Source organism: Rhinoderma darwinii, chromosome 2 (genome assembly GCF_050947455.1).
Source record: "Rhinoderma darwinii isolate aRhiDar2 chromosome 2, aRhiDar2.hap1, whole genome shotgun sequence".
In the NCBI taxonomy this organism is placed as follows: Eukaryota; Metazoa; Chordata; class Amphibia; order Anura; family Rhinodermatidae; genus Rhinoderma; species Rhinoderma darwinii.
The window spans coordinates 216789683-216817249 of record NC_134688.1 but is presented as its reverse complement, the minus strand read 5'-3'; the positions used below and the strand labels follow the sequence as shown (position 1 = coordinate 216817249).

General features: G+C 41.4%; 1 protein-coding gene across 1 annotated transcript; it reads right to left on the bottom strand.

The window, feature by feature from the left end:
- Nucleotides 1–23158, bottom strand: LOC142742748 (galectin-9-like). The gene is made up of 8 exons (XM_075852835.1): nt 23070–23158; nt 18388–18476; nt 14966–15167; nt 11665–11784; nt 9248–9289; nt 4768–4859; nt 2207–2372; nt 1–275 (listed from the first exon to the last, which is right to left on the bottom strand). The coding sequence occupies exons 1-8, from the start codon at nt 23094–23096 to the stop codon at nt 129–131; spliced, it is 885 nt and encodes a 294-aa protein (XP_075708950.1). The 5' UTR covers nt 23097–23158; the 3' UTR covers nt 1–128.
- Nucleotides 23159–27567: the final 4409 nt, after the last annotated feature.

The window sequence follows — 27567 nt, the reverse complement described above, 5'->3', positions numbered from 1 at the left end:
GAAACAATGATATATGTTACATGTTTGCTTTAATATGTAAAATATGGTAAACATATACTGTAGATGTAGCAAAGTGATAATCATTGAGAAAAGCTGTAATTGAGTACAATAATTAAATCAATCGCTGTCTAAATTTGAACGTGCTGCAGCACAACATCGCCTTCAACTTGCAGAGTGTCTATTTGCTGGAGATGTGGCACACGATGATTGAAGTTGCACACGTGGTTCCCATTCACATTCACTCTAAAATGATGGTTCTCACAAACTATTTCCATCTGTGAAGAAAATTGATATAGCAGATATTCTAGATGAAAGGATAATCAAATTCCATTGCACATTTCTCCACATAATTGTGAAAAAATGCTACAAAGTAAGAATGCTTTCAAAAACAGAAATATTAATGTTTGTTTTTTTTATCAATCAACAAAATGAAAAGTTAATAAACTGAAAAGAAATATAAATCAAAATCTGGTGTAACCACCCTTTGCCTTCAAAACAGCATCAATTCTTCTACTTGCATACAGTTTTTGAATGAACTCAGGCATGAAGTTGTTCCAAACATCTTTGAGAACTAACCACAGATCTTCTGTGGATGTAGGGTTCCTCAAATACTTCTGTCTCTTCATGTAATCCCAGATAGACTCGAGGATGTTGAGATCAGCCATATCACTTCCAGTGGTCCTTGTTCTTCTTTACGCTGAAGATAGTTCTTAAAGAGGACCTGTCACGAAGTCATATAAGCTGAACTAATTAACTGACCTGAATAGCGCTGTCTCCGTGATTCCAGTGCTGTTTTTCCTTTCTCCTGGACACCCTCACCCCCTGTTCCAGAGATATGGCCCACTGTTGTGTTGGCTCCCTATATGCTAATTTGCTGTAATTAGCCAACAGGGCGTGAACTACCCTCAAGCTGCCTTGCACTGATTGATCTGCATCAGAGGCAGGAAAGCAAGGTCCACAAGACAAGCCATGATTAAGGACGCAGGGAGCGTCTGAAACGCGTAGGCACCGCCTATACTGCTGAATCTTCCATTGTACTCTGGACAAACCCATTCATCTCTTTTTTCACTGTTTTTAATGGTTTACAATAAATCTTGGAAGAAGTTTCCTGTTTTAACAGTCACACGATACCCAGCGCTGGACCCATCTACTCCTATTTTCTCTGTCTCTGCAAAGCCGTGTACCGACACGAGGATCCGTGCGCTATCAATTATACCCGTGACAAGGTGAGCTGGAGGAACCCTCCTATCTTTTGTTACAGCAAATTAGCATATAGGGAGCATTATTGTACCGCTCACCAGCCTTTCGGCGAACAAACTGCCCTCTGTTACAACCAAATATTTCAAATTTAGACTCATCAGTCCAGAGCACTTACTGACATTTTTTTTGCACCCCAGTTCCTATGTTTTCGTGCATAGTTGAGTCGCTTGGCCTTGTTTCCACGTCGAAGGTATGGCTTTTTGACCGCAATTCTTCCATCAAGACCACCTTTGGTTAGACCTCCGAACAGTAGATGGGTGTACATGGTTTCCACTGGTTTCTGATGGCACTGCTAGACCTCTTCCGATTTCGAAGTGAAGTAAGCATGATGTGTCTTTGATGCATTAAGTTTCCTTGGCCAACCACTGCATTGTGCTTCTTCAAAAGAGCTTGAACAGCACATCTTAAAACCCCAGTCTGCTTTGAAATCTTTGTCCGGATAGAGATCTTGCTGATGCAGTATAACTGCTTTGGTCTTGTTACTGTGCTCAGTCTTGCCATGGTTGACCGGTGACATGAAAATGACTTTCAGAACCTTACATTTGTAGCAGAGTTTGACTGTTCCTCACCCAGTTTTAAGCCTCCTAAGCTGTTTCTATTACAGTTATTGACTATGTTTCAACCTACATATGAAAATTACGATCATTATCACCTGTTTTGTATAATTGGTTAATCATACACCTGACTATAATCCTACAAAATCCATGACTTTGTGCAAATGCACTTAGAATAATTGATTCTGTTTTGGAGACAAAGGCTGATCACACCAAATATTGATTTCATTTAGATTTCTCTTCTGTTCATTCACTTAGTATTTTGTTAATTGATAGAAAAAAAACAACTATTAACACTTCTATTTTTTAAAGCATTCTTACTTTGCAGCATTTTTCCACAACTGCCTAAATCTTTTTCACTGTACTGTATAACCATTTCTGACTACACTTACCACAAAGCTCTGTCCAGGTGCAAAGCTCATTCCACAGCTTGGCATTTCCAGTTCCTCTTCTCCCCAACTGTTATTGAGAAAACTGTTTCGGACTATAGTGCATTGATGAAATCTTGGATTGAAATGAAAGGCAATTCCCCCAGAAAATTTCAGGTTGACTTGAAAGCTGTAGATAAGTTTTGTAAAAGTATGTTAATACAATTATTTCACATATTTATTTCTTATACGTCTCCCTTCTAAATATATCTATGAAGGGGACACAGCTTGGTTTTCTGTAACTGAGCTCCAAATGCCCTGCTTCGTCTCACACAGCCAGAGAAATAAAGAGAGCAGCAGTACATCACAGTCCAAAAAACATGGAAAATAGTCTTCAAAAATATAACACGGTGCAAGCAGTGTCAAGCTGTAGCCGACTCATAACTCCTCTATAACCACAATTCCAAGAAGAACCGCAGAACACTGTTCTTAGATTATCAAAAGCAAAAAAACCTTTTATTTTACCATAACATAAACGACATTACGACCCTAGTGTGGGTTGTTATCAAGGCTTGATAAAGACCCACACTATGGTCGAAACTTTGCTTTTGTTATGTTGAAATGAAAACTTTTTTGCTTTTGGTAATCTAAGAACGTGCACACAGCCATAGAGTTGATTGTGATAAAATTCTGGCTGCCTGCAGCCAACACTAGGAGGAGCTCAGGAGTTTACTAAAGGATTCAGGATCATTTATTTCAATGACACCTGTACAGATATGTCTTCTGTAAATTCCCACAAGTAGCAGCTGCAGGAGTTAGAACCACAAACATACTATAAATGCTCTGCATTGGTGGGCTAACTCCAGAGAGCAGTAGCTTGTTGCCAATATGAACAGGTAGTAGCAGAGCTAATGAAACAAGATGGTGAGGTTGTCCAATAGTGAAGAACTTTACTGCCACAGGAAAACAATAGACAACTGAACAAAGAAGTTTAAGACCATTCTGATGTTGGTGAGGAGAGCCAGGGCCACAAGGTGGCAATAGATCAAGGTAGATGTATAAGTTAGGGAAGATGAACATAAGGGAGAGCAATGTAATATGTCAATTAAAATAATCTTGGCGATATGCATTAAAAAGTAAGCTTCAATCACTTAAAACATCTCCGTCAAAAGTATGTATGTTATAATTCTATAAATGATAGGACTGGTTGTTCCCTATTATACTTGCAACATCACTGCCACTTGTCTGGATTTTTGCACACTAAGGGTATGTTCACACACTAGACTAAAAACATCTGAAAATACGGACCTGTTTTCAAGGGAAAATAGCTCCTGATTTTCAGAATTTTTTTAAGCCACTCGCGATTTTCGCTGCGTTTTTTACGGCCGTTTTTGGAGCTGTTTTCTATAGAGTCTATGACAAACGGCTCCAAAAAACGTCCCAAGAAGTGACCTGCACTTCTTTTTCATGGCCGTTTTTTACGCGGCCATTTTTCAAAACAGCCGCGTAAAAAAATGGCCCGTTGGAACAGAATGCAGTTTTTCCCATTGAAATCAACGGGTAGATGTTTGGAGGCGTAATGCTTCCGTTTCTCTGGCCGTTTTTTGGGCGTTTACGGCCTGAAAAACGGTCGAAAATCGGCCGTGTGAACATACCCTTATTGTGTATAGTGTCAACAAGCCTCGAATTCTGGAATATCTTATTATGAGTGTGTGATTTTATATATATATATATATATATATATATATATATATATGTATATATATTTATGTGTGTGTATTAAAATGGCTCATGTAAATGACAGATATTCTTATTGCTTATTATCCATGTTGGGTCACACTTATTAATTAATACCCCTGCATGAAGCAAATTATAATTTCTTTCCTCACTGTATTATTTTATGTGGTGTCCGGGTGCCACTAACCGGCTACAGTTGTCTCTGTGATTAAGAGTAAACACCATTTGTTGTAAGTAACGGCATTATCCCATCTGGGATTTCCTGCATGCAACGAGCAGGGATAGCCAGATATGATGTACTTTGTGTGTCTGTTGTAGGAATCAAACACCCTTTATTGTAAGAAGCAGTGTTACCCTATCTTAAACTCCCTGCAGATATATACCCAGATAGAGATTATAGGCCGATTGTTGCTATTAAAATTCTATCTGTCCCTGGTTATGTATTACCTTTCCCTTCCTATCTGCCAGTATGGCTTCCCGATGTGCGTTTCGCTGATGTGACTTTGCTTTTTCCATTTTAATTCACATATTATATTGCTCTCTCTCTTCCCTAGCTAATACATGTATCTGATAGGTGATGTACACCCAATGTTATGTGGGCTTGTTTTTTGTGCCTCCTTCTGGGGCTACTACTACTGGCCAATAAGAAAGTTCTTGTCTTTAAGTATTGAATAACAGGGCACAACGGTACTAATGGACAGATACATTTAGCAATAATGATAATTTTATCCAGACCTACACACTTTGATTGCACATCTGACATAGAGCACAGGGTCTGATGTGGGTGATCATGTCTGTACAGCGCTAATGAATATGTTGGTGCCATATAAGCAACAGGATATAAATACCTTTTAGGGTGGTGTGCACCAACAGCTCCTCTGATGACAATCACCTTGCAGGGAAACAGGCCTCCACAGATGATAGATGTGTATGGGATTGCCTGATTGAATAATAAAGTAGGATTAATTATTAGGTCCTGTACCACATGGTAAACTAAGGCTGTCCTCCATAGCCCATTATTGTATTATGCCACAAGTTTATTGTGATCAAAAGACATACTGAATTAGTTGACTAAGCCATAAAGTAATGTAACATACTTACCACGCCGTACATGTAAGTCAAGGTGATCACAGGGGCACAGGAGCAGTGCCCGCGTGATCCCTACGAGAGCCCAGAGGTGACTGATAGTTGTAACCATCAGGATCAGAGATAACTCCGATCCTGCTAATTTTACTCCTTAGATGTAGCACCATTTAAGAGGTTTCCAGAGCCATCTACACAGTTCGCACGGCCAAAGATTGCAAGCTGCTGCAACATTACTGTCGCAAGAAATCCAGCAGGTTTGGATTATTTGCGATTGTGGCGTCGCGGCAACTTGCAAGTCTCAAAGCGACCACAATGACTTTTATTGCCTGCGGTACAGACAGCGGGGAACAGCGATCTTTGGCCATGCAACCTGTGTTTTGGCCAAAGTCGCCGTGTAGAAAAATAAGGCACTGTAAAAAAGGCAAAACTAGCTGCAGCGGTAAGGGGTTAATGGGAACATGTAAGCTTTCCTGACATGTTGGTTTTCCCCAAAAATTTGTATTCCCAATGAGATAACAATGCTGGAGCATCGTATCTTAGAACTGTACAATGTGCAATGTTCCTCTGTTATTCCATCTAAGAAAAGATGCTTCAGGATTGTTTTTTTATGGGGAGTACACACATTTATTAAATAGACATATCAAGAGATCAGACCGGACCTCTTTAATTATATACACATACTTCTAGTAGTGGATGTTGGATGAATAAACCCAATTATTTTTGACTGCTGCTTCGCTCTCTCTTTTTTTAATGTATATTATACAAGGAGAGGTCACTCCTGTGTTTGAAGCATAGCACCGGCCTTACCAGGCGTGGAACCACAGTGCTGCTCCTATCTTCGATTCTTTCTGTATATATATATATATATATATATATATATATATATATATATATATATATATATATATATATATATATATATATATACAGTGAAGGACATAAGTATTTGATCCTTTGCTGATTTTGTAAGTTTGCCCACTGTCAAAGACATGAACAGTCTAGAATTTTTAGGCTAGGTTAATTTTACCAGTGAGAGATAGATTATATAAAAAAATAAAACTGAAAATCACATTGTCAAAATTGTATATATTTATTTGCATTGTGCACAGAGAAATAAGTATTTGATCCCCTAACAACCATTAAGAGTTCAGCCTCCTCCAGACCAGTTACACGCTCCAAATCAACTTGGTGCCTGCATTAAAGACAGCTGTCTTAAATAGTCACCTGTATAAAAGACTCCTGTCCACAGACTCAATTAATCAGTCTGACTCTAACCTCTACAACATGGGCAAGACCAAAGAGCTTTCTAAGGATGTTATGGACAAGATCATAGACCTGCACAAGGCTGGAATGGGCTACAAAACCATCAGTAAGACGCTGGGTGAGAAGGAGACAACTGTTGGTGCAATAGTAAGAAAATGGAAGACTTACAAAATGACTGTCAATCGACATCGATCTGGGGCTCCATGCAAAATCTCACCTCGTGGGGTATCCTTGATCCTGAGGAAGGTGAGAGCTCAGCCGAAAACTACACGGGGGGAACTTGTTAATGATCTCAAGGCAGCTGGGACCACAGTCACCAAGAAAACCATTGGTAACACATTACCCCGTAATGGATTAAAATCCTGCAGTGCCCGCAAGGTCCCCCTGCTCAAGAAGGCACATGTACAGGCCCGTCTGAAGTTTGCAAATGAACATCTGGATGATTCTGAGAGTGATTGGGAGAAGGTGCTGTGGTCAGATGAAACTAAAATTGAGCTCTTTGGCATTAACTTAACTCGCCGTGTTTGGAGGAAGAGAAATGCTGCCTATGACCCAAAGAACACCGTCCCCACTGTCAAGCATGGAGGTGGAAACATTATGTTTTGGGGGTGTTTCTCTGCTAAGGGCACAGGACTACTTCACCGCATCAATGGGAGAATGGATGGAGCCATGTACCGTCAAATCCTTAGTGACAACCTCCTTCCCTCCACCAGGACATTAAAAATGGCTCGTGGCTGGGTCTTCCAGCACAACAATGACCCAAAACATACAGTCAAGGCAACAAAGGAGTAGCTCAAAAAGAAGCACATTAAGGTCATGGAGTGGCCTAGCCAGTCTCCAGACCTTAATCCCATCGTAAACTTATGGAGGGAGCTGAAGATCCGAGTTGCCAAGCGACAGCCTCGAAATCTTAATGATTTACAGATGATCTGCAAAGAGGAGTGGGCCAAAATTCCATCTAACATGTGTGCAAACCTCATCATCAACTACAAAAAATGTCTGACTGCTGTGCTTGCCAACAAGGGTTTTGCCACCAAGTATTAAGTCTTGTTTGCAAAGGGATCAAATACTTAGTTCTCTGTGCACAATGCAAATAAATATACATAATTTTGACAATGTGATTTTCTGTTTTTTTTTAAATATAATCTATCTCTCACTGGTAAAATTAACCTAGCCTAAAAATTCTAGACTGTTCATGTCTTTGACAGTGGGCAAACTTATAAAATCAGCAAGGGATCAAATACTTATTTCCTTCACTGTATATATATATATATATATATATATATATATATATATATATATATATATACACACACACTACCGTTCAAAAGTTTAGGGTCACTTAGAAATTTCCTTATTTTTGAAAGAAAAGCACAGTTTTTTTCAATGAAGATAACATTAAATTAATCAGAAATACACTCTATACATTGTTAATGTGCTAAATGACTATTCTAGCTGCAAACGTCTGGTTTTTAATGCAATATCTACATAGGTGTATAGAGGCCCATTTCCAGCAACCATCACTCCAGTATTCTAATGGTACATTGTGTTTGCTAACTGTGTTAGAAGGCTAATGGATGATTAGAAAACACTTGAAAACCCTTGTGCAATTATGTTAACACCGCTGTGAACAGTTTTGCTGTTTAGAGGAGCTATAAAACTGACCTTCCTTTGAGCTAGTTGAGAATGTGGAGCATTACATTTGTGGGTTCGATTAAACTCTGAAAATGGCTAGAAAAAGAGAGCTTTCATGTGAAACTCGACAGTCTATTCTTGTTCTTAGAAGTTAAGGATATTCCATGCGAGAAATTGCCAAGAAACTGAAGATTTCCTACAACGGTGTGTACTACTCCCTTCAGAGGACAGCACACACAGACTCTAACCAGAGTAGAAAGAGAAGTGGGAGGCCTCGCGGCACAACTGAGCAACAAGACAAGTACATTAGAGTCTCTAGTTTGAGAAATAGACGCCTCACAGGTCCTCAACTGGCAGCTTCATTAAATAGTACTCGCAAAACGCCAGTGCAACATCTACAGTGAAGAGGCGACTCCGGGATGCTGGCCTTCAGGGCAGAGTGGCAAAGAAAAAGCCATATTTGAGACTGGCTAATAAAAGGAAAAGATTAATATGGGCAAAAGCACACAGACATTGGATAGAGGAAGATTGGAAAAAAGTGTTATGGACAGACGAATCGAAGTTTGAGGTGTTTGGATCACACAGAAGAACATTTGTGAGACGCAGAACAACTGAAAAGATGCTGGAAGAGTGCCTGACGCCATCTGTCAAGCATGGTGGAGGTAATGTGATGGTCTGGGGTTGCTTTGGTGCTGGTAAAGTGGGAGATTTGTACAAGGTAAAAGGGATTTTGAATAAGGAAAGCTATCACTCCATTTTGCAACGCCATGCCATACCCTGTGGACAGCGCTTGATTGGAGACAATTTCATCCTACAACAGGACAATGACCCAAAGCACACCTCCAAATTATGCAAGAACTATTTAGGGAAGAAGCAGGCAGCTGGTATTCTATCTGTAATGGAGTGGTCAGCGCAGTCACCAGATCTCAACCCCATAGAGCTGTTGTGGGAGCAGCTTGACCGTATGGTATGCAAGAAGTGCCCATCAACCCAATCCAACTTGTTGGAGGGCCTTCTGGAAGCATGGGGTGAAATTTCTCCCGATTACCTCAGCAAATTAACAGCTAGTATGCCAAAGGTCTGTAATGCTGTAATTGCTGCAAATGGAGCATTCTTTGACGAAAGCAAAGTTTGAAGGAGAAAATTATTATTTCAAATAAAAATCATTATTTCTAACCTTGTCAATGTCTTGACTATATTTTCTAGTCATTTTGCAACTCATTTGATAAATATAAGTGTGAGTTTTCATGGAAAACACAAAATTGTCTGGGTGAACCCAAACTTTTGAACGGTAGTGTATATATATATATAATCACACTGTACAGCTCTACATTGTGTACTTACATAATTTGCTGGGGGAAACACGCCAGGATTAACCAGTGTAGACTGCAAAGAAAACACATCTGTAAATTATCTGAAATAAATCTATTTTTTTTTTTTACTTGGAAGTCATTTTAATTACAATTGTCTTTATTGAAAGTAAAATAGACTTTTTTTTGTCCCTAAAAATGCACACATCTGTCTATTATTTTTTCTCAGATGGCAGCAAAATACAATTAATGGCCAAACGTACAGTATGTGGACCCCCCTTTTAATTATTGGGTGCAGGGGTTTCAGCCACATTCATTGCAAACAAGTACATAGCCATGCAAGCTCCAAAGACAAACATTGGTAGTAGTATGAGTTGTACTCAAGAGCTCGGTGAAAGTGTAAGCTCTATTAATGTGAGGCGGCATCGTCATGGAGTAACAATTCAGCCACAAAATGGTAGACCATGAAAACTGGCCTAATACTTAGTGGCTGAGCTGTTGTTACACCAGGATGCTGCTACAGCACACAAGGAAATATTAGACAATTTTATGCTTCTAGCTTTGTGGCAAGAGTTTGGGGAGGGCCCTTTCCTGTTCCAGCATGACTTTGCCCGTGTGCACAAAGTGATCTCCATAAAGCTATAACTTGACAAGTTTGATGTGGAGGAACTTGAGTGGCTGCACAGAGCCCTGACTTCAACTTCATCCAACATCTATAGCATGAATTGGAATGCCTACAATATTGTGAGCAAGACTTTCTTGACCAACATCAGTGCCAGACCTCACAAATGCTCTTTTGGTTGAAAGGCACAAGGGCATAAATTGTCACAGACACTCCAAAATCTTGTAGAAAGCCTTCCCAGAAGCAGAGGTTGTTATAGCCACCAAATGGGTGCCTAACTCCATATTAATGCAAATGGTTTTGGAATGGGATGTCCAACAAGCTCATATACTGTAGGTGTGATGGTCAGGTGTCCGCATCCTTTTTGCCATATAGTGTATGTTTGACTGAACTAAAATAAATAAAAAAGGGTTTTCCCATCATAGAAAGTAATGACATATGGCTAGGATATGCCACTACTTTCTGATTAAAGTCAGCACTCCAATATAGGTGATATCCTTCACAAATGTGTTTATTTGACGTCCATGTAAGACAAAGTACCCCTGCGTAGCTCTGACATTGATTCATGCGTCCTGGAGGCTAGGATTTGTGCACCCATTTTAACGCAATCATTGGAGAGAGTGTTGCTTGTCTTCCTGTATCACTTTCTGATCAGTGGGGGTTTTACGGCCGGGTCCCTCAACAACCCTTCACAGTTTTTCTCTGCACAACGTTGCTCCCAGCCACTCGCTTTGCAGGGAAATGCAGCATATCCCCATTCACTTTGGGGCTATGCCGCAGTGCCCTACACAGCAGGTGGTGGGGAGCACCACCATGCAGGTAAAAACTGTGAAGGGGCCACAACACCACACCACTGCAGCAACCCCTTCATTCTCAGGATCAGGGAAGGTCCCCACAGTCAGACCCCCACATAAAAAAGAAGAAGAGAACAAGAAGAGCATGCAAGAATGGACTAGAGTGAATATCATTATGCCATGCAGCTCCTGATCTGATTGTTCTTGGCAGTGGAGGGGGAATAGCTATTGTCTGGACAGACTATTATAATTATGGCAGCCATTGTGCACTATAATACACCACACTTATCTCAAACGCAAATCTACATGTGAGCAGCCAGTCAGCACTTACTTACATATATCTATCTCATCCTGCACCAATCTCTGCATTTAGACATCAACAATGAATAAGAAGATAGAAAGGATCACAGATCAAATCATTATTCAGGAATCCAGAACTGTCTCAAGTAAACCTGGACACCTGTTAAATATGAGGTTGGATATGCAGGATGACACGTGTGGCCACACAGGATATAGACATTTTGCGGAAAGTATAGTAAACTATTTTAAGCTGTATCGGCATTTAGGACTGCTAAATGTCCACCCTAGAGAAGAAAAAAACAGTAATTGATTTCTGATTTATGTAATATTTACTATACTTTACCATCTAAAGTCTAAGGGTACGTTTTTGTTGCATTTTGTCAGATGCTTTAATGTGTGTAAATAGTATTTTTTAAGATCGCAATTATAATTTTGTTTTTTCTACTGCAGCATACCAGATCCTAAATGTATTCCTGGCTATTTTTCATTGGAGAAAAATGGAGGAATATAAACGCCGCCACTCAGGTGAATACATTTGGATCGCTTACACAGAGTGACGTCTAGCGTATTTGTTTCCTGCTTTTGCAATTTGGTTTTCCAATGCAGAAGCGGTGCAGATTCTTATCAATACATCTGAACCTGCCCTAAAGAAAAAATTCTGAGTAATTAGAATTTTTTTTTTTTAAGAATTTAAGAATTATAACTATTTAAACAGATCTGTACAATATTACTTACCCCTTGTGCTTGTATCTCAAAGTAGATTAGACTAACACAGCCCTTTATTGCTAAAGTGTTGACTCGGTGCAGAGGAATTCTGTGATAATACTCCAAAAAGTTATGTCTATTCACAGAAACCTGGAAGAGAAGACATTTTAGATACAGGCTATTGGGGGACATAAAAAGGTCGACTACGTAGTCTATGTAGCGTAGTCGACTACGCTATTAATTCCGTAAAAACAACGGAAACCTTGCAGAACTGAGACAAACAGAAAACATTGGTGATAGAAATCAATGGTGATGGAAACGGAAACCTATAGTTTCCATTTGTGTCAGTCAGGGTCCCGTTCTGACGGGAAGCTCCAATGGAACGTCAGAACGGGACCCTGACACAGATGTGTACGAAGCCTTAGATAGCTATCAGCTGAACAGCTATCTCCCTAAACTTCCCCATATACATGAGAAACCTTCCTTCTACAACTGTAACAATATTGTAACATACCTCACTGGTCCTGCTCATGCATCTTCCTTAGGGTATGTTCACACGGCCTATTTACGGACGTAATTCGGGCGTTTTTGCCCCTAATTACGTCTGAAAATAGCGCCTCAATAGCGCTGACAAACATCTGCCCATTGAAAGCAATGGGCAGACGTTTGTCTGTTCACACGAGGCGTATATTTACGCGCCGCTGTCAAATGACGGCGCGTAAATAGACGCCCGCGTAGAAGAAGTGACCTGTCACTTCTTTGGCCGTAATTGGAGCCGCTATTCATTGACTCCAATGAATAGCAGCGCTAATTACGGCCGTAATTGACGCGGCGTTCAAGCGCCTGCACATGCCGGTACGGCTGAAATTACGGGGATGTTTTCAGGCTGAAACATCCCCGTAATTTCAGCCGTTACGGACCCCCGCCGTGTGAACATACCCTTAGAGGCCAGACGCAGCAAGAGTCATGGGGAAGGGTAACCAGCAAGACAGCATTTAATCTTTGTCTATGTAGGTTGCTTGGAGCTCTGTATCAGAAAAATGGAGCTCGACCACTATAAGGGGAAGCTCACACGACGAAATACTATAGAATTTCCGCACCAGAATTTTTTGCGGAAAATCCGCATCATAATACAATAGCAGCAAAGTAAATGAGATATGAACAAATCACATCCACACGCTGCGTAAATGCTGAGCGGAAAAAACACTCAGAAATTGACCCACAGTGCGGTTTCTTAATCTGCAGCATGTCAATTCTATTTTTATTCTAATTCTATTCTAATTGCTGCTTATGTGTTGCGGGTTTTCCCCATTAAATCCAATCGGGAGGTAAAACCCACAACAAATAGCAGATGTTGCGATTTTTGCGGCGGAAAAGCTGCGTTTCCACTGCAAAAATCGCAACTCAGAAGAAAAAACACCTTATACTTACCCAGAATTCTCTGCTTCTTTGTCCAGGCTGGCTTCCTGGGATGACGTTTCATCCCATGTGACCGCTGCAGGCTGCAGTGGCCATATGGAATGAAAAATCATCCCAGGATGGATGCGTCGCAATGGGTTTGTAAGTATGAATCATTTTTTATACGCTGTTTTTTCGCTGCGGACTTTCCAGGCCGAAAAATTGCACCACATTTTGGTGCAGTTTTCTGACCGGATTCTCTGCGGCGCCCAGGGCGGATACGCTGTGTGCTTTTACGCAGCGTATCCGCCCTGTGTGAAGATATATTAAGAAATCAGCACATCATTTTGGACCAAGAAATGACATGATTATAGAAGGTGGAGATACACTTTAAGGTCAGTTCTTTTCCAAGTGCTTTTTCCCAGCTGGTATACATCAGTATACAACAGAAATGCACCCCTTCGGGACCATTTTTTTATTTTTCATTTTCGTTTTTCATTCCCCGCATTCCAAGAGGCATAACTTTTTTATTTTTCCGTCAATAGAGTGGTGTGAGGGCTTATTTTTTGTGCGAGGAGTTGGTTCCTTTCGGTACCATTTATTGTTCCATATAATGTACTGGAAAATAAATTATTTGCGGGCTGAAGTTGGAAAAAACTGTGATTCCTCAATTGTTTTTTCGGTTTCGTTTTTACTGCTTTCACCGTGCGTTAAAAATGGCAACTTATCTTTATTCTAAGGCTCAATACGATTACGGTGATAACAAATTTATATATATTTTTTTATATTTTACTACTTTTATTGATAATAAACTTATTCTTAAAAAAAAAAAATGTTTTGTGTCACCACATTTTGATATATTTTTTGTGGGACAAGCTGTAGTTTTTATCGTACCATTTTTTGGTACGTATAACTTTTTGATCACTGTCTCTTAAAAAAAATTTGACCAAAAACCAGCGATTTGGGTGTTTTACTTTTTTTTTTTACAGCGTTCACCGTGCACATTAAATAACACTGTATTGTAATAGTTCAGACTTTTATGGACGCAACAATACCAATTTTATTTACTTTTTTATTTTTTACATTATTTTAGGGGGAAAATGAGAAAAGGTTTTTTTTTTTTACTTTTAATATATATATATATATTTTTCTTTCATTACTCATAACTTTTTTTCACACACTTTATTAGCCCCTCTAGGATACTTGAATCAGCGATCGTTAGATCGCTGGTACAATATATTGCAATACTAACGTATTGCAGCATATTGTCATTTTTACAGGCTTCTGTTCACACAGGTATGTTCACACGCTGAGTCAAAAACGTCTGAAAATACGGAGCTGTTTTCACGGGAAAACAGCTCCTGATTTTCAGATGTTTTTTAAGCCACTCGTGATTTTCGCTGCGTTTTTCGCTGCGTTTTTTATGGCCGTTTTTGGAGCTATTTTCCATAGAGTCAATGAAAAACGTCTCCAAAAACGTCCTTTTTCGCGGCCGTTATTTTATGTGGCCGTTTTTCATTAGGCCCCTGGGCTGCCATAACAACCGTCGTCACACCCCGATCTCACTGCGGGGGCGATGAGCTGTCGGAGGGGACCGCCCCCTCTATTCAAGCATTTGAGGGGTTAAACAGCCAGGAACAGCGCGAATGCTGCTCCCGGCTGTTAGTCCCAGGTATCCGCTGTAAAATACTGCCGACACACACGGCATATGTAGCGCGCTCAGGGTTCGCGAAGGGTTCATTTTATATATATTTTTCCTCAAACACATAGGTTATAAGATATTAAGGTTGACTATCACTAATTAAAGCATGTGTATGGCTAACAGATTCATACGTCCTATATCAGTAGTGGTATTCCAGAGAAGGGAGAAGAATAAATCTATTGCAAAGAACAAATTTAAATAAAATGACACCATTTTTTTATGCAAACCTACTTTATAGTCATTGTTTGTAACTAGGATCCGAATTTCAAAAGGTTGTTCCCTATGAAATGGCAGCTCATACTTAATCTCTTCATTCCCCCATTTTTCATGTTCCATGGTGTTGCAAACAACATGTCCTCTATCAAAACGTGGTTTGAAATGGAAGGCAATATCATCATTTTCAGCTTGACCACACTTGAAATTCACTTCAAAACTAAAAGGAAAATATATTCGTTATTATGAATGCAATTTCTTAAATTAAAATTAGGAAACATTTACAAAGGTAGAACATACAGATTAAGGGCCTGTTCACATCACCGTCGCTTTCCACTGATGGGTTTCCGTCTGAGGTTTCCGTCGGGTTAACCCCTGGATCGAAAGGCAAACTGAAATCTAAGCTTCCGTTTCCCACAGCATTGAACTCAATGGTGACGGAAACCAAGCTAATGGTTTCCGTTTGTCACCGTTGTGACAGGGTTCCATAGTTTTGGACGGAATCAATAGCGCAGTCGACTGCGCCATTTCAATGAAGTGAAGGGAGTATCTCGCAACTGGAGCATTTTTGTAACATAAGGTAAATTACAAAACAAATTCATTTGTATTCTGTTTATATTGCAATAACATTTAATACTGGGACAACCCCTTTTGGAGACTTAGGGGCAAATTAACTAAGACTGGCATTTCATATGCCGGTCTTAGGTTTCGGGTACGCTGGATATAGATGTAACAGATTTTTAAACAGGCGCACTTCTCTTAATGAATCTGTTGCACCTTCCTGTTGGCCGTTAGCTCGGTCGTGCTCCACAAATGTGGTGCAACAACCATGGCCATGCTCCACCCTTCCCCTGCATCAGTCATAAAATAAAGAAAACTTCACTGATCTTCTTCGCTTCGCCCCCTTGGGTTCCCTCTACATGCTGCGTCTTATACAAGTTTCTGGTGCTGAGCAGGAAAATTCTGGCACGTATGACGTACGTAGGCATAGGGCCACATTCACCTGATTGATGCCAAAAGGATGACCTTTTGTCATCTATTGGGCTGGTATAACTTTTTTCTATATCTGTGTGGAATTTCAAACTTGACTGCGCTATTCCATACAGAGGCATCCTGCAAAAAAAACGTATACCTCTCAGTTTACATTTTTTTTTCTACAATGGAAGCCTATGGATGACGTATGCCACTGTATACGCATAAAGTGGGATATGTTAGAGACCCACATTGGAGGTACAAGTTGGGAAATGCTTTTGACGCAGTGTGAGTAGACCGTTACTGATGCAAAATATTGACAAAAATGCGGCCTTGTAAGGCTTCATTCACATCTGTGTTGGGGTCCCGTTCTGACGTTCCGTCTGAGCTTCCCGTCAGAACGGGACCCTGACTGACATAAACGGAAACAATAGGTTTCCGTTTCCATCACCATTGATTTCAATGTTTTTCTCAGTTTGCAAGGGTTCCGTCGTTTTGATGGAATCAACTACGCTATTTATTCAGTCAAAACGACGGAACCATTGCACAACTGAGACAAACGGAAACCATTGGCACCTGATCTGTCACCATTGAAATCAATGGTGATGGAAAAGGAAACCTATGGTTTCCATTTGTGTCAGTCAGGGTCCCGTTCTGACGGGAAGTTCCGGCGGGACATCATAACAGGACCCTGACGCAGGTGTGAACGAAGCGTAAGGCTCGATCCACACATCACGTATTGTTGCAGATTTTTAAGCCATAGTCAGAAGTGGTATTAATAGTAATGGGAAATATGAAGGAAGAACTTATATTTTTTCCTCCTGGATTCCCTTCTGGCTTTTGTTCAAAATCTGCATAAAATTCTGCACCCCAATATGAAACAAGTTAGCGATGTGTAATGTGTGATGTGTATAGCCAACCTAAAAGTGGCCTAAGTTCGAAAAAAAATGAAAAACGTCATTATTAATTAATGTTAAATCTCAAATAATATACAAGTTACCTGTAGGGAGTGAATCCGGTGTACAATTAGTATAGAATTTTTTAGATCTAAAATTGGGGCATCATTTTTTAAGAATAGCCTTGTATAAATAGGTTTCTCTTAGGGTATGTTCACACACTAAAGTAAAACCAGCTATAAAATCCGGAGCTCTTTTCAAGGGAAAACAGACCCTGACTCTAAACGAAACGCCGTTTTTCCCATTGAAATCAATGGGCAGATGTTTGGAGGCATTCAGCTTCCGTTTTATTTAGGCGTTTTTTGAGGCGTTTACAGCCCGAAAAAACTTCTGAAAACACTACATGTGAACATACCCTGAAAAAAGCCTCAAAAGAAGCTTGAAATGAAAAGGAGCTTCATTTTCAGCTTTAGGCTGGGTTCCCACGTAGCGTGAGGGTATGTTCACACGCTCAAGTAAAAGAGGCTGTAAAATACGGAGCTGTTTTCAAGGGTAAACAGCCTCTGATTTTCAGACGTTTTTAAAGCATCAAACGTTTTTTTGATGCGTTTTTTGAGCCGTTTTTGGAGCTGTTTTCGTATTAACACAATGAAAAACAGCTCCAAAAACGGCTCAAGAAGTGACATGCTACTTCTTTTTACAGGGGCATTTTTTTACGTGCGTTTTTTTTGCTAAATAAATTTCCTCCAATGTGTTTGCATACATCAAACCATTGATTCCTATCATGTAAAAAAAAAAAATAATCCACGTATATAGATTTTCATGTATGCTAAAAAAACTAAAAAAACAAACACAGGTATCCTAGAAGTATTGTTCATGGCTAGAATGGTCCCGCCGGATGTTTATTCTAAATAATTAAAAAATGACTACTTCTTGGTGAATAATAATTTTTCCTGTTATAGCTGCAGCCTGAATAGGTATGCATACCAACAGCAACACTGCTACTTGCAGGTGACAGGCACAAATCTTGTGTCACTACATGGACTACAAGTGTTGGCAGCCCACATTCTCACCACTTCCAGCATGTCAGCATGAGAGGGAGCAAGATGGCCTCAGCCACCCTAGGATAACTAGATAAGGGCCTGATTACACCTGCGTCAGTGTTTCTATTGTTCTGCTCGTCAGAGGAGCAGAACAACGAAAATACTGGAATCGCAGATTCCGTTACATGATGGACACTATCGGCACCTGACAGAACTCTTTGACTTCAATGGATTCTGTCAGGTTTTCGTAGCGGCGCCCGTGGTCTTACCGGAAAACATAGATATTGTTTGCGGTATTTTCTAAACGGATCTAAGGGCTTATTCACACGACAGGGATAATCAGCCTTTTTTCACGGCCGATTTGACACCCGTTGGTGTAAATGCGGTAAGACAGAGACCACTAACAGAGTCTCTTACGCGAATGTGAACGGGTCCTAAGTGATTTTCTTTTCTATTTAGCCTTACATGTTTGTATGCTGGATGTGTTTTTTAAATAGAAAATGTATCATAAATTAAAACAATTACAAACCAGTCCCCTGAAGATAGGACAGCGCCACTGACAATAACCATGGTGCCATTGTTAACGCCATTGGGGAAATAGGTGCTGAATGGAACAGGCTGTAGAATAAAGAATACAATTATGAAAACACCCAAGTGCGTTTCCTACATGGGGCCTTATGAATTGAAAATGTCTTAGCAAAAGTGAGTGAGGCTGGGTTCACATGTCGTGTTCAAAATGAATTTCTGCCACAATTCGTGATAATTCCACACCATTTTAACGTGACCTTGCAAAAATTGTGGCTAAACAGTGTGGTTTTGCCATAGTCACAGAATAAAAAAGAATTTTGACCGCGACGTGTGAACCCAGCCTAGGCACCTATAACTTATAAAAGCTACGCATAAGTATGGTATATGTTTGCTAAACCCTTTTTAGTTAAATTTCTGAAATATACATAAAGGGAAAAAAAAGGATTCAAACATATAAACAAACATTTGCATATATCACACAACTGACTTCGATAATAAAAGAAAATGTATACGTGGTGTATTAATGGAATACGTCATTAACATCATTACCTTTTCACAGTGTAAAAGGGGCATAAAAGCTTTCTTTTTCCAGTGCAGTTTAGAAACTTAAATGGGTTGTCCGGACAACTGATGACCTAACCGCCGGATAGGTCATCAGTATATGATCGCTGCAGGTCCGACACCCAGACCCCGCACCGATCAGCTGCTCCGGCTGCCTGCAGGCACCGGATGTTATTGCACAGTATGTAGTATATGGAGCCAGAAGCAGACGGCTCCGTACACTGAATAGCGGCTGTACTGCAGAACTGCAGCTCTGCTCCTATTCACTTGAATAGAAGCAGAGCTACAGTACTGCAGCTCGGTCGCTATTCTGTGACAGTAGCTAGGAGCAGCCGGAGCAGCTGATCGGTGTGTGGTTCGGGTGTCGGACCCCTACCGATCATACACTAATGACCTATCCGGTGGATAATCCATTCATTATTGATGAGGGGTGCTTGCTCATCCTCTCTTCTAACACGCAGGCTTCTTCTGCTCCTCTCTGGCGGGCAGCATTAGAGGTGTGCTCTGCTCTGGCAGACGTGCCTAGCGTCTGTCCTTGATTATAATAGCACCATACACTGTATCCCACACACACAGTGCTCCCTGTAGATAGTGCCCCCATACAGTGCCCTGTAGAAAGTGCCCCAGATATAGCTCCCTGTAGATAGCGCTCTACATATAGCCCCCCTGTAGATAAGTGCTCTACATATAGCCCCCCTGTAGATAGTGCCCCACATATGGTGCCCCTGTAGATAGTGCCCTACATATAGCCCCCTGTAGATATTGCCCCACATATCGCACCCCATTTATAGTGCCCCAAATATAGCCCCCTGTAGATAGTGCCCTACATATAGCCCCCCCATGTATATAGTGCCTCACATGCAGCCCCCCATTTATAGTGCCCTAATATAGCCTCCCCTGTAGATTGTGCCCCACATATAGCTCCCCCAGTAGATTGTGCCACACATATAGCCTCCCCTGTAGATTGTGCCCCACATATAGCCTCCCCTGTATATTGTACCCCACATATAGCCTCCCCTGTAGATTGTGCCCCACATATAGCTCCCATGTAGTTTGTGCCCCACATATAGCTCCCCCTTCAGATAATGGCACTCACACTTTTAAGTGAAAAAAAAAAACTTTACATACTCACCTTGATCCCAGTCCTGCGCCGTCCTGTATCAATGAATGCTGGCCTGCTCCCTTCTGAGGTCTGCTGGGGCTGAATGACGCAAGCGGTGTGATTGGCAGGGCAGAATGACTTGCCCCGCCAATCAGCGCCTTTCAACAACAGAAGCGCTAGCATCATTGAAAGGTGCTGATTGGCGCGGCAAATCATTCTGCCCTGCCAATCAGTGTCATTGTTAGGCACTGAATGGTCGTGCACGGACTGTGCAGGAGGGGGTGGCGGTGGCTGGTTTTATGTTGTGGCCACCTTAGTGGGCCAGGGGCCACCAACTCCCCTGCCCCCCCCCCCCCGCTATCTACGCTACTGTATATCGGTTATATGGCTTCTGCCATCTCTTTATTTGAATGTGGCTTGTGACCATCTCTCAGTGCTGAATGTGCCCCTCAAGGTAAGAAAGATAGGGGACCACTGGTTTAATGTGTATGGGTACTTTTTTTTCACACTGGAGTCATTGGCTTCCATTTCTACAGGATCTACGATTGTTATGGCATGATACATAATGATCTATTATAATGAGTTTTATTCCCCCATTGACCTATGATGGGTCTGACAGGTTTTCTTTTTGTTATGCGATATAAGTATAGCATGCAATTCTATTCTGAATCACAAACAAAAGGAAATCTGATGGAAAGAACAGAATGTAAACTGATGGTAAGAATGATATCAGTTTGCATGAGTTTTTTTCAATCCATCATTCTTTGGCCTCAATGAAGAAAAAAAAACTGATCATGACAGATCCTGCAAAAAAAATTATCTGAACAGAACTGATGAAGACTGATGTACTTTTCCATAGAAACGAACAGGATTTGATCCATCATGAGCTGTTTTTATCATTGATAATCATCATTATCGAGGTCACAATCTGTAAATGCCGCAGGTAGCATCATTTACAATAGGTATTGCTGCTATTGTCATTTTAGTCTCATATAGTTGTATGCAGATAGTAGCAAAAGTCTTACCAAATTAATGTATTTTTTTGAATAACTAAAAGTTATACAATTTTCCAATATACTTTCTGTATTAATTCCTCACAGTTTTCAAGATCTCTGCTTGTTGTTATTCAGTAGGAGCATTCATCGTTTACTTCCATTATACGGTGTGGTGGCATTATAGGGGCATTATACTGTGTGTTGGGCAGCTTTGGGGGCATTATACTGTGTGGGGGGCACTATACTGTGAATGGAAGTTATGTATACAGCATCGTGGAAGTTAAGTAAACAGCGGCATAGCAGTTACAGAAACAGCGTATACTACTGAGGGCGGAGATACAGTTGAAACCCCGACATGCCACCGCTGGGTACCGGCCCACCTGCCACTGGGCCCTGCCGTCTCAGTGGATCCGTGCCACCGCCCCCTCTGCCTCCCTGCTAGCTACGCCACTGCTTCCAGTGGATAAAATTCTGTCCATTGTCATATGATGGATACACAGGTGCACGGCTCGTTACAGTATGTGTATCAGAGCCGTGTCTTCTAAATGCAGTTGCACACGACCGAGATCGGGCCGTGAAAACGGTCCGAGTGTTGGCCGCATTTCCCGGACCGGCCACGGTACAGAGCGGGAAATGTGGCAGACACACGGACCATAACAGCCCGAACGGTCATGTGCAAGAGGTGTAAAGGCTTGTTCACACGGAGTATTTTGCAGGCAGAAAAATCTGCCTCAACTTTGATGCAGATTTTGACCTGCCGGCAGAACACTCTCGGCGTTTTTCGCCCACAGCCAATGAGCGCTGCGGGCAAAAACCGATGTCAATGGGAAAATGCCCGAAGAAAGTGCATGTCGCTTCTTTTCCCCGCCAAAGTATTTAACCGCTCACAGGAAAATCTATGGGAGGCGATTTCAGGCGTTTTTAAGCGCTGTCTCCGACAATGTTTACGTGGCAAAATCAGCACCAAAATACTCCATGTGAACTAGCCCTAAGATTCCCAGCACCTGTTCGTTCATCACTGGAAGTAAACAATGAATGTTCCTACGGATTAAAAACAAGCAGAGATCTTGAAAACCATGAGCAATTAATACAAAGAGTATATTGGAAAATTGTATAACTTTCAATTATACAAAAAACAATAACATAAATTTGCTGTAACCAAATAACCTCAGAGCAAGAAGACAGCACTCTATCAAGAAAAGTCAGTACAATCATTCCATAAAAAACTGTTTACAGAAAATTCTAAGAATTGCAGAAAAAAAAAGTTACCAAATATCTACCATTGTTTACAACAAATATTTTCCATTCTGAGCTAAATCTTTGTGGACACATGGACGGACATTCCTTACATAAAAAAGATACATATATCAGCACATCACAGGCGCCTCTGTCACCGCTGCACGGCATAATGGGCAAGTTGAGGATTGTGAAATTCCCTACCGGGCTGTTATCATGAGTCTCCTGCTTGTAATGAAAGCTGCAAAATGATGTTATGGAATTGCTATTTAAGCAACTCTGTAAAACCATTAAAGCTGCTCTACGAGGATTCCAGTTAGCCTTGCACAAATTAATATACGTCATTCAGTATTACAGTATATATATATATCTATATATATATATATATATATATATACATACACACACATATATATATATATATATATATACACAGATAAATTCGTATAAGCATATGTCAAATATATGACCCTTATGTGGTGTGAGAGCCTATATACTGCCACACACACACACACACACACACACACACGCACGCACGCACACACACACATCCCAAGTCCTGGGAATACAGAATTAAGATATGATATATATTCAGCTTCCAAAAAAAATTATCACAACGTGACCTGAACTAGAATTAGATTGTGAACAACTGCGCTCCCTATACTATAAATGCAAGAATGATTATATGTATACAATATGCGTCGGACAGTGGGACTTTTCCTAATATTGGCAGGAGATGCATTGTAGAAAGAAGTAAAGGGCAGAACTTGTACCCTGCACTATACTCACAGGACTGAAGATGGGTCCGACTGACATAGTGGCTGATAAAGTGGACCGATAAGTGACGAGTTCCTGAGATGCTCCAGGCAGGGATTGAGGAGAACTCTTATTTATTAACAGTCTTCAGCACAATGCCGCCCAAAGCTCCGCCTAGTGGGCAGGTCAGGAAATTGTTTAATCAAAGATAAAGCTATTTCTCCTCACTTTATTTGTCACAAGACGATTGTGCAAGTTCTTCAGAAATTAACCCCTGTTATTGTGTATTGGTAAGTACAGGCTGGCAGACCAGGGTCATGTCCAGGGCAACATCTCCAAGGAGTCTGAAGGTTTCCTCAAGTGACAAATAATGCCAGGTCGATTGTACTTGCCTGGGCATGGTGTCCGCTTTCCTGAACAGAACTAAGTTTTGTGACACATTCTGAATCGACTGGTTTTCTACCCTTCAGATGAGGCTTTCTTATTTTATATCCTTTTATTTGGAAGTTTTATATAAAATGGGCAGAAATGGTGAAAAGCACCATTTTCCTGGTTGACTACTTTGTTTTCTCACAAAGTCCGTTCTATCACCGATTTCAGTCAGAAAATTCCCTTCTATTTTCCACATGTACAGCAAAACCAGATATTTATACTTTATAAAATGTTTGTCGAAACTATAAGGTCTGAGCCTTAGGCGTCATTCAGACATAATACAAGCACATTTTAATATCCATATTAATGCCTCCAGTTCTGGTCTGACCGGGGGTCTAATGACATAAAGTAACAGCATCTTAGGGATATATGCAGGGCCAGATTAAGGCTGCCAGTAGTATGGAGCAGTTATTTAGGATGGGGCCCCCCACCCAACTAACACAGGGTCCCCCACGACAATGCTTCTAGTCATTTGAAGCTTAGTACAAACTGTGCCCCACAAAATAGGAGCCAGAGTGCTTGAGATATTAAAAGTCCACTAAGTTAAACATTAAAAGCAGTGACTTACATTTGATGCCCATCATTCCTCGCTCTGTACCTATAGATGGTGGGTGGCATGTAGTGAGTGTAGGTTCGTCTTTGCTAAGTTATAAAAAGAAATGCAGATAACATTACACTCATTGCTGGCTAGGCCGGTTGCTCTCATGAAACATAAGCATGATTAAACCAGGGGTCTTAAAACGGACACGCTGTCCTAGATATCACCGAGACACCAGTGACCAAAATTAAAATATACATTATATATAAAATATGTATAATACAAGATGGTTCTCATCTCATACATTTACACAGCGAGCTGTTTTCGTAACACAGGAGTCTTATATATTATCTCATACATTTATGGTATATTAACAGAATAGCTCGCTATGCTATTTGTTTTTATCCAATTGACTTCTATTGGAGTTATGAAAACAGCCCGCTTGGCTATTTCTGTACCTCTCGTCCACATTAGAATACTTGACAGGTGTGAGGAGACCTGCGTTCTCGAGATGGGTGTAGGTCCCAGAAGTGGTTCCTGCATCTATCAGACATTTATAGCATATCATATACCATGAATTTATGAGATGAGATTCAAAAACCCATTTAATTACTGCAATATTTCTTATAAGCATATAACAGTGAGGTTCTTGCCATACAGTTTAATCAAATTTGATGAAATTGTGTGAGCCCACCTGCCCCGACAAGGCAACCTCATTCAGATGGGTACAAGAAATGTCATGTGGAAGGAAAAGCTGTACAACCTTGCTAACAGCAACAGATTCTTGTTAAAAATCCAACATTAAAATTCTGCTTTAAAACAAGTTTTAACATGAAGTAATAACTACACTTTCATCAAACTTTTGAAATGTCATAGACACATACCAGAAGTGGGTCTGGGTGCTGAGACCGCCACCGTTGCTGAAAGGAAGGTGCAGAAGTACTCCAGCTGGGCGCTTTGCACCTTCGGCTGTGAGCAGCTCTCCCTGTCAGGCTGAAGACAGCTTACATAGAACGTCTATGAGAGCCATCTTCAGCCTGACAATGAGCGCTGCTCCCAGCCGAAGGTGCAAAGCGCCCAGCTGGAGTACTTCTGCACCTTCCTTTCAGCAACTGTGGTGGCCTCATTTACAAAATGAATGTACTTTAGGCAGCATATTTCCATTTTTAAAGGGGTTCTCCAGGACTCTAAAAATGTGTTGTATTTTTAAACAGCATCACGTCGGTCCATGGGCTGCGTCTGGTATTGCTGTTAGCAGGGGTGAACCTAGCCCCTCTGCTGCCTGAGGCAAACTATAAAAAGACGCACTACCCCCAAATCTATCCGAGTTTTCTCATTACTAGATTTACACAACAAACACGCAATATATAAAAAAAAAAAATAGGAAAACATTTGTTGTTTATTTGCTAAAGTGCTGTTTGAGGTATAGAAAAGATTTAAATAACTCTTCTTACTGTATTACTTTAGTATCATAGATCAACAACGCAGCATTAACACTGAAAATGGTTTAACTCATCTTCTATGCCCCCTTTTTATTACCTAATTGACTTACGATTTTTAATTGTGTTCAGTGGCCCGGCGTGGACGGCATGACTCAGTGACGTCATCGTGCCGGGCAGTTGACGTCATCAGCGTGCTCCCGATCTCTTGTAGGCCTCAAACGGCGGAGCAATGGCCAGGGGTTGGCTGGCAAATTTTAGTCTGGGGGCAAGCACACAGCACTGGCCCAAGAGTAGCGGCTGTCACGGTTACAGGGTATGTGGACCCACTAGGCCGCTCTGCGGTAGCGGGGAGGCAGCTGACCTGGTCACAGTCTACACAAAAGTCAATAGCAGATAGCAATGCTTGGGTACCTGAACTAGTCCAGACGGTGGCTGTGGCTTTAGCACGGATGGAGGCCGGTGCGTCAGGTAGCGCCAGACGTGGCGGGCAGTATCCGATGTAGCAGAAGACACTGGACGTGGCAGAATACACTGGACATGGCAGAAGACACTGGACATGGCAAACGACACTGGACGTGGCAGGAGACACTGGACGTGGCAGAAGACACTGGACGTGGCAAACGACAGCAGGTACAGTAGACATGACTCCAACACTGGTAGGCACAAGAACAAGAACAATACGGGATACAGGAACGGGTAACAGGGCATGGGTAAAAACTGGAACGGGGAAACACTAAGGGACCATTTGCAAGACAGACTGGGATAGACTAACAACGCTCAGGCAAGGATCAGAAGGCCTGGGGCCTTCTTATAGACCAGGAAATCATGGCAGTTGATGATGATGACGATTTCCTTTGTGCGCGCGCTGGCCCTTTAAGGCCGGGCACGAGCGTGCGCGCGCACCCTACGGGACACAGCAGAATGGAGCAGAAGTGAGCGCTGGCATCTCCTAGGAAGGAGATGGGGACCAGCGCTCCATGGCTGCGGGCGTCAAGAGGTGAGTAAACCCGACGGCCCGCGGCCATGGACGCTACAGCGGCCCATTCTGGAGGCACCGGCCAATTGGTGAGTTTTCCCCCCTAACACAGCTGCGGAAGAACTCTGCTACCTGTCAACGGAAAAATCATTCGCCAGGAGGAAAAATGTTTCTTGATGGCGAAGTACAAGAAAGCCTCATCTGGGAATTAGACTTTCTTGTACTCCGCCATGGGGAAACATTTTTACCTCTGACAGATGACTTTTCAGTTGATAGGTAGCAGAGTTACATGAAGGGGAATTATTTTTCCTCTAGTTTCTATTGTGGCAAATTAATTTTTTTTTAAATTTTATACTGCTAACTTTTTTTTGGTAGGTACCGTTGGGCCATTTGAACTACATCGTAGATTCATCGGACTACTTCGATGATCTACTTTTTTTTAAAAAAAATACAATGGTGAAAGAGGGTTGCATGGGGGAGTTCTGATTTCAATTAAAAAAAAATTCTTATGCCTGTTTTTTTTAATACTTTATTATGGCCTTAGGGCTGCTGTCTGATTGACAGCGTTTAATTACTAAGGCTGGGGCTTAGCATTACCCAATAACAAGGCTATCACTAACCCCTATTATTGCCCCGGTTCCCACTGTCACCAGGGATATCGGGAAGAGCCGAGTACGATCCAGTACTTGACCATCTGAAATGACGGCTACACAGGGGGGCGGCTGCAGGCTGGTATTATCAGGCTGGGAAGGGCCAAAAACCGTGGCCCTTCCCACCCTGGTAATGCTAGGCTGCTGCTGCTTTATTGTATCTGGCTAGTTGTGAAAAAGAGGGGGAACCCCACGTCATTTTTGAAAAATAAATAATTGAAAAAAAATTACGTGAGATCCCCTCCATTTTTTATAACCAGCCAGATACAATAAAGCAGAAGCAGCCTAGCATTACCAGGGTGGGAAAGGCCATGGTTTTTGGCCCTTCCTAGCCTGATAGTACAAGCTTGCGGCCACTCCAGTACCCTTCACTTCCGCTGGTCGGGTACTGGATCGTACCCAGCTCTTCCCGGTACTCCTGGTGGCGGTGGGTACCGGGGTAATAATAGGGGGTTAGTCCTAGTCTTTTTACTGGCTAACACTAAGCCCATTC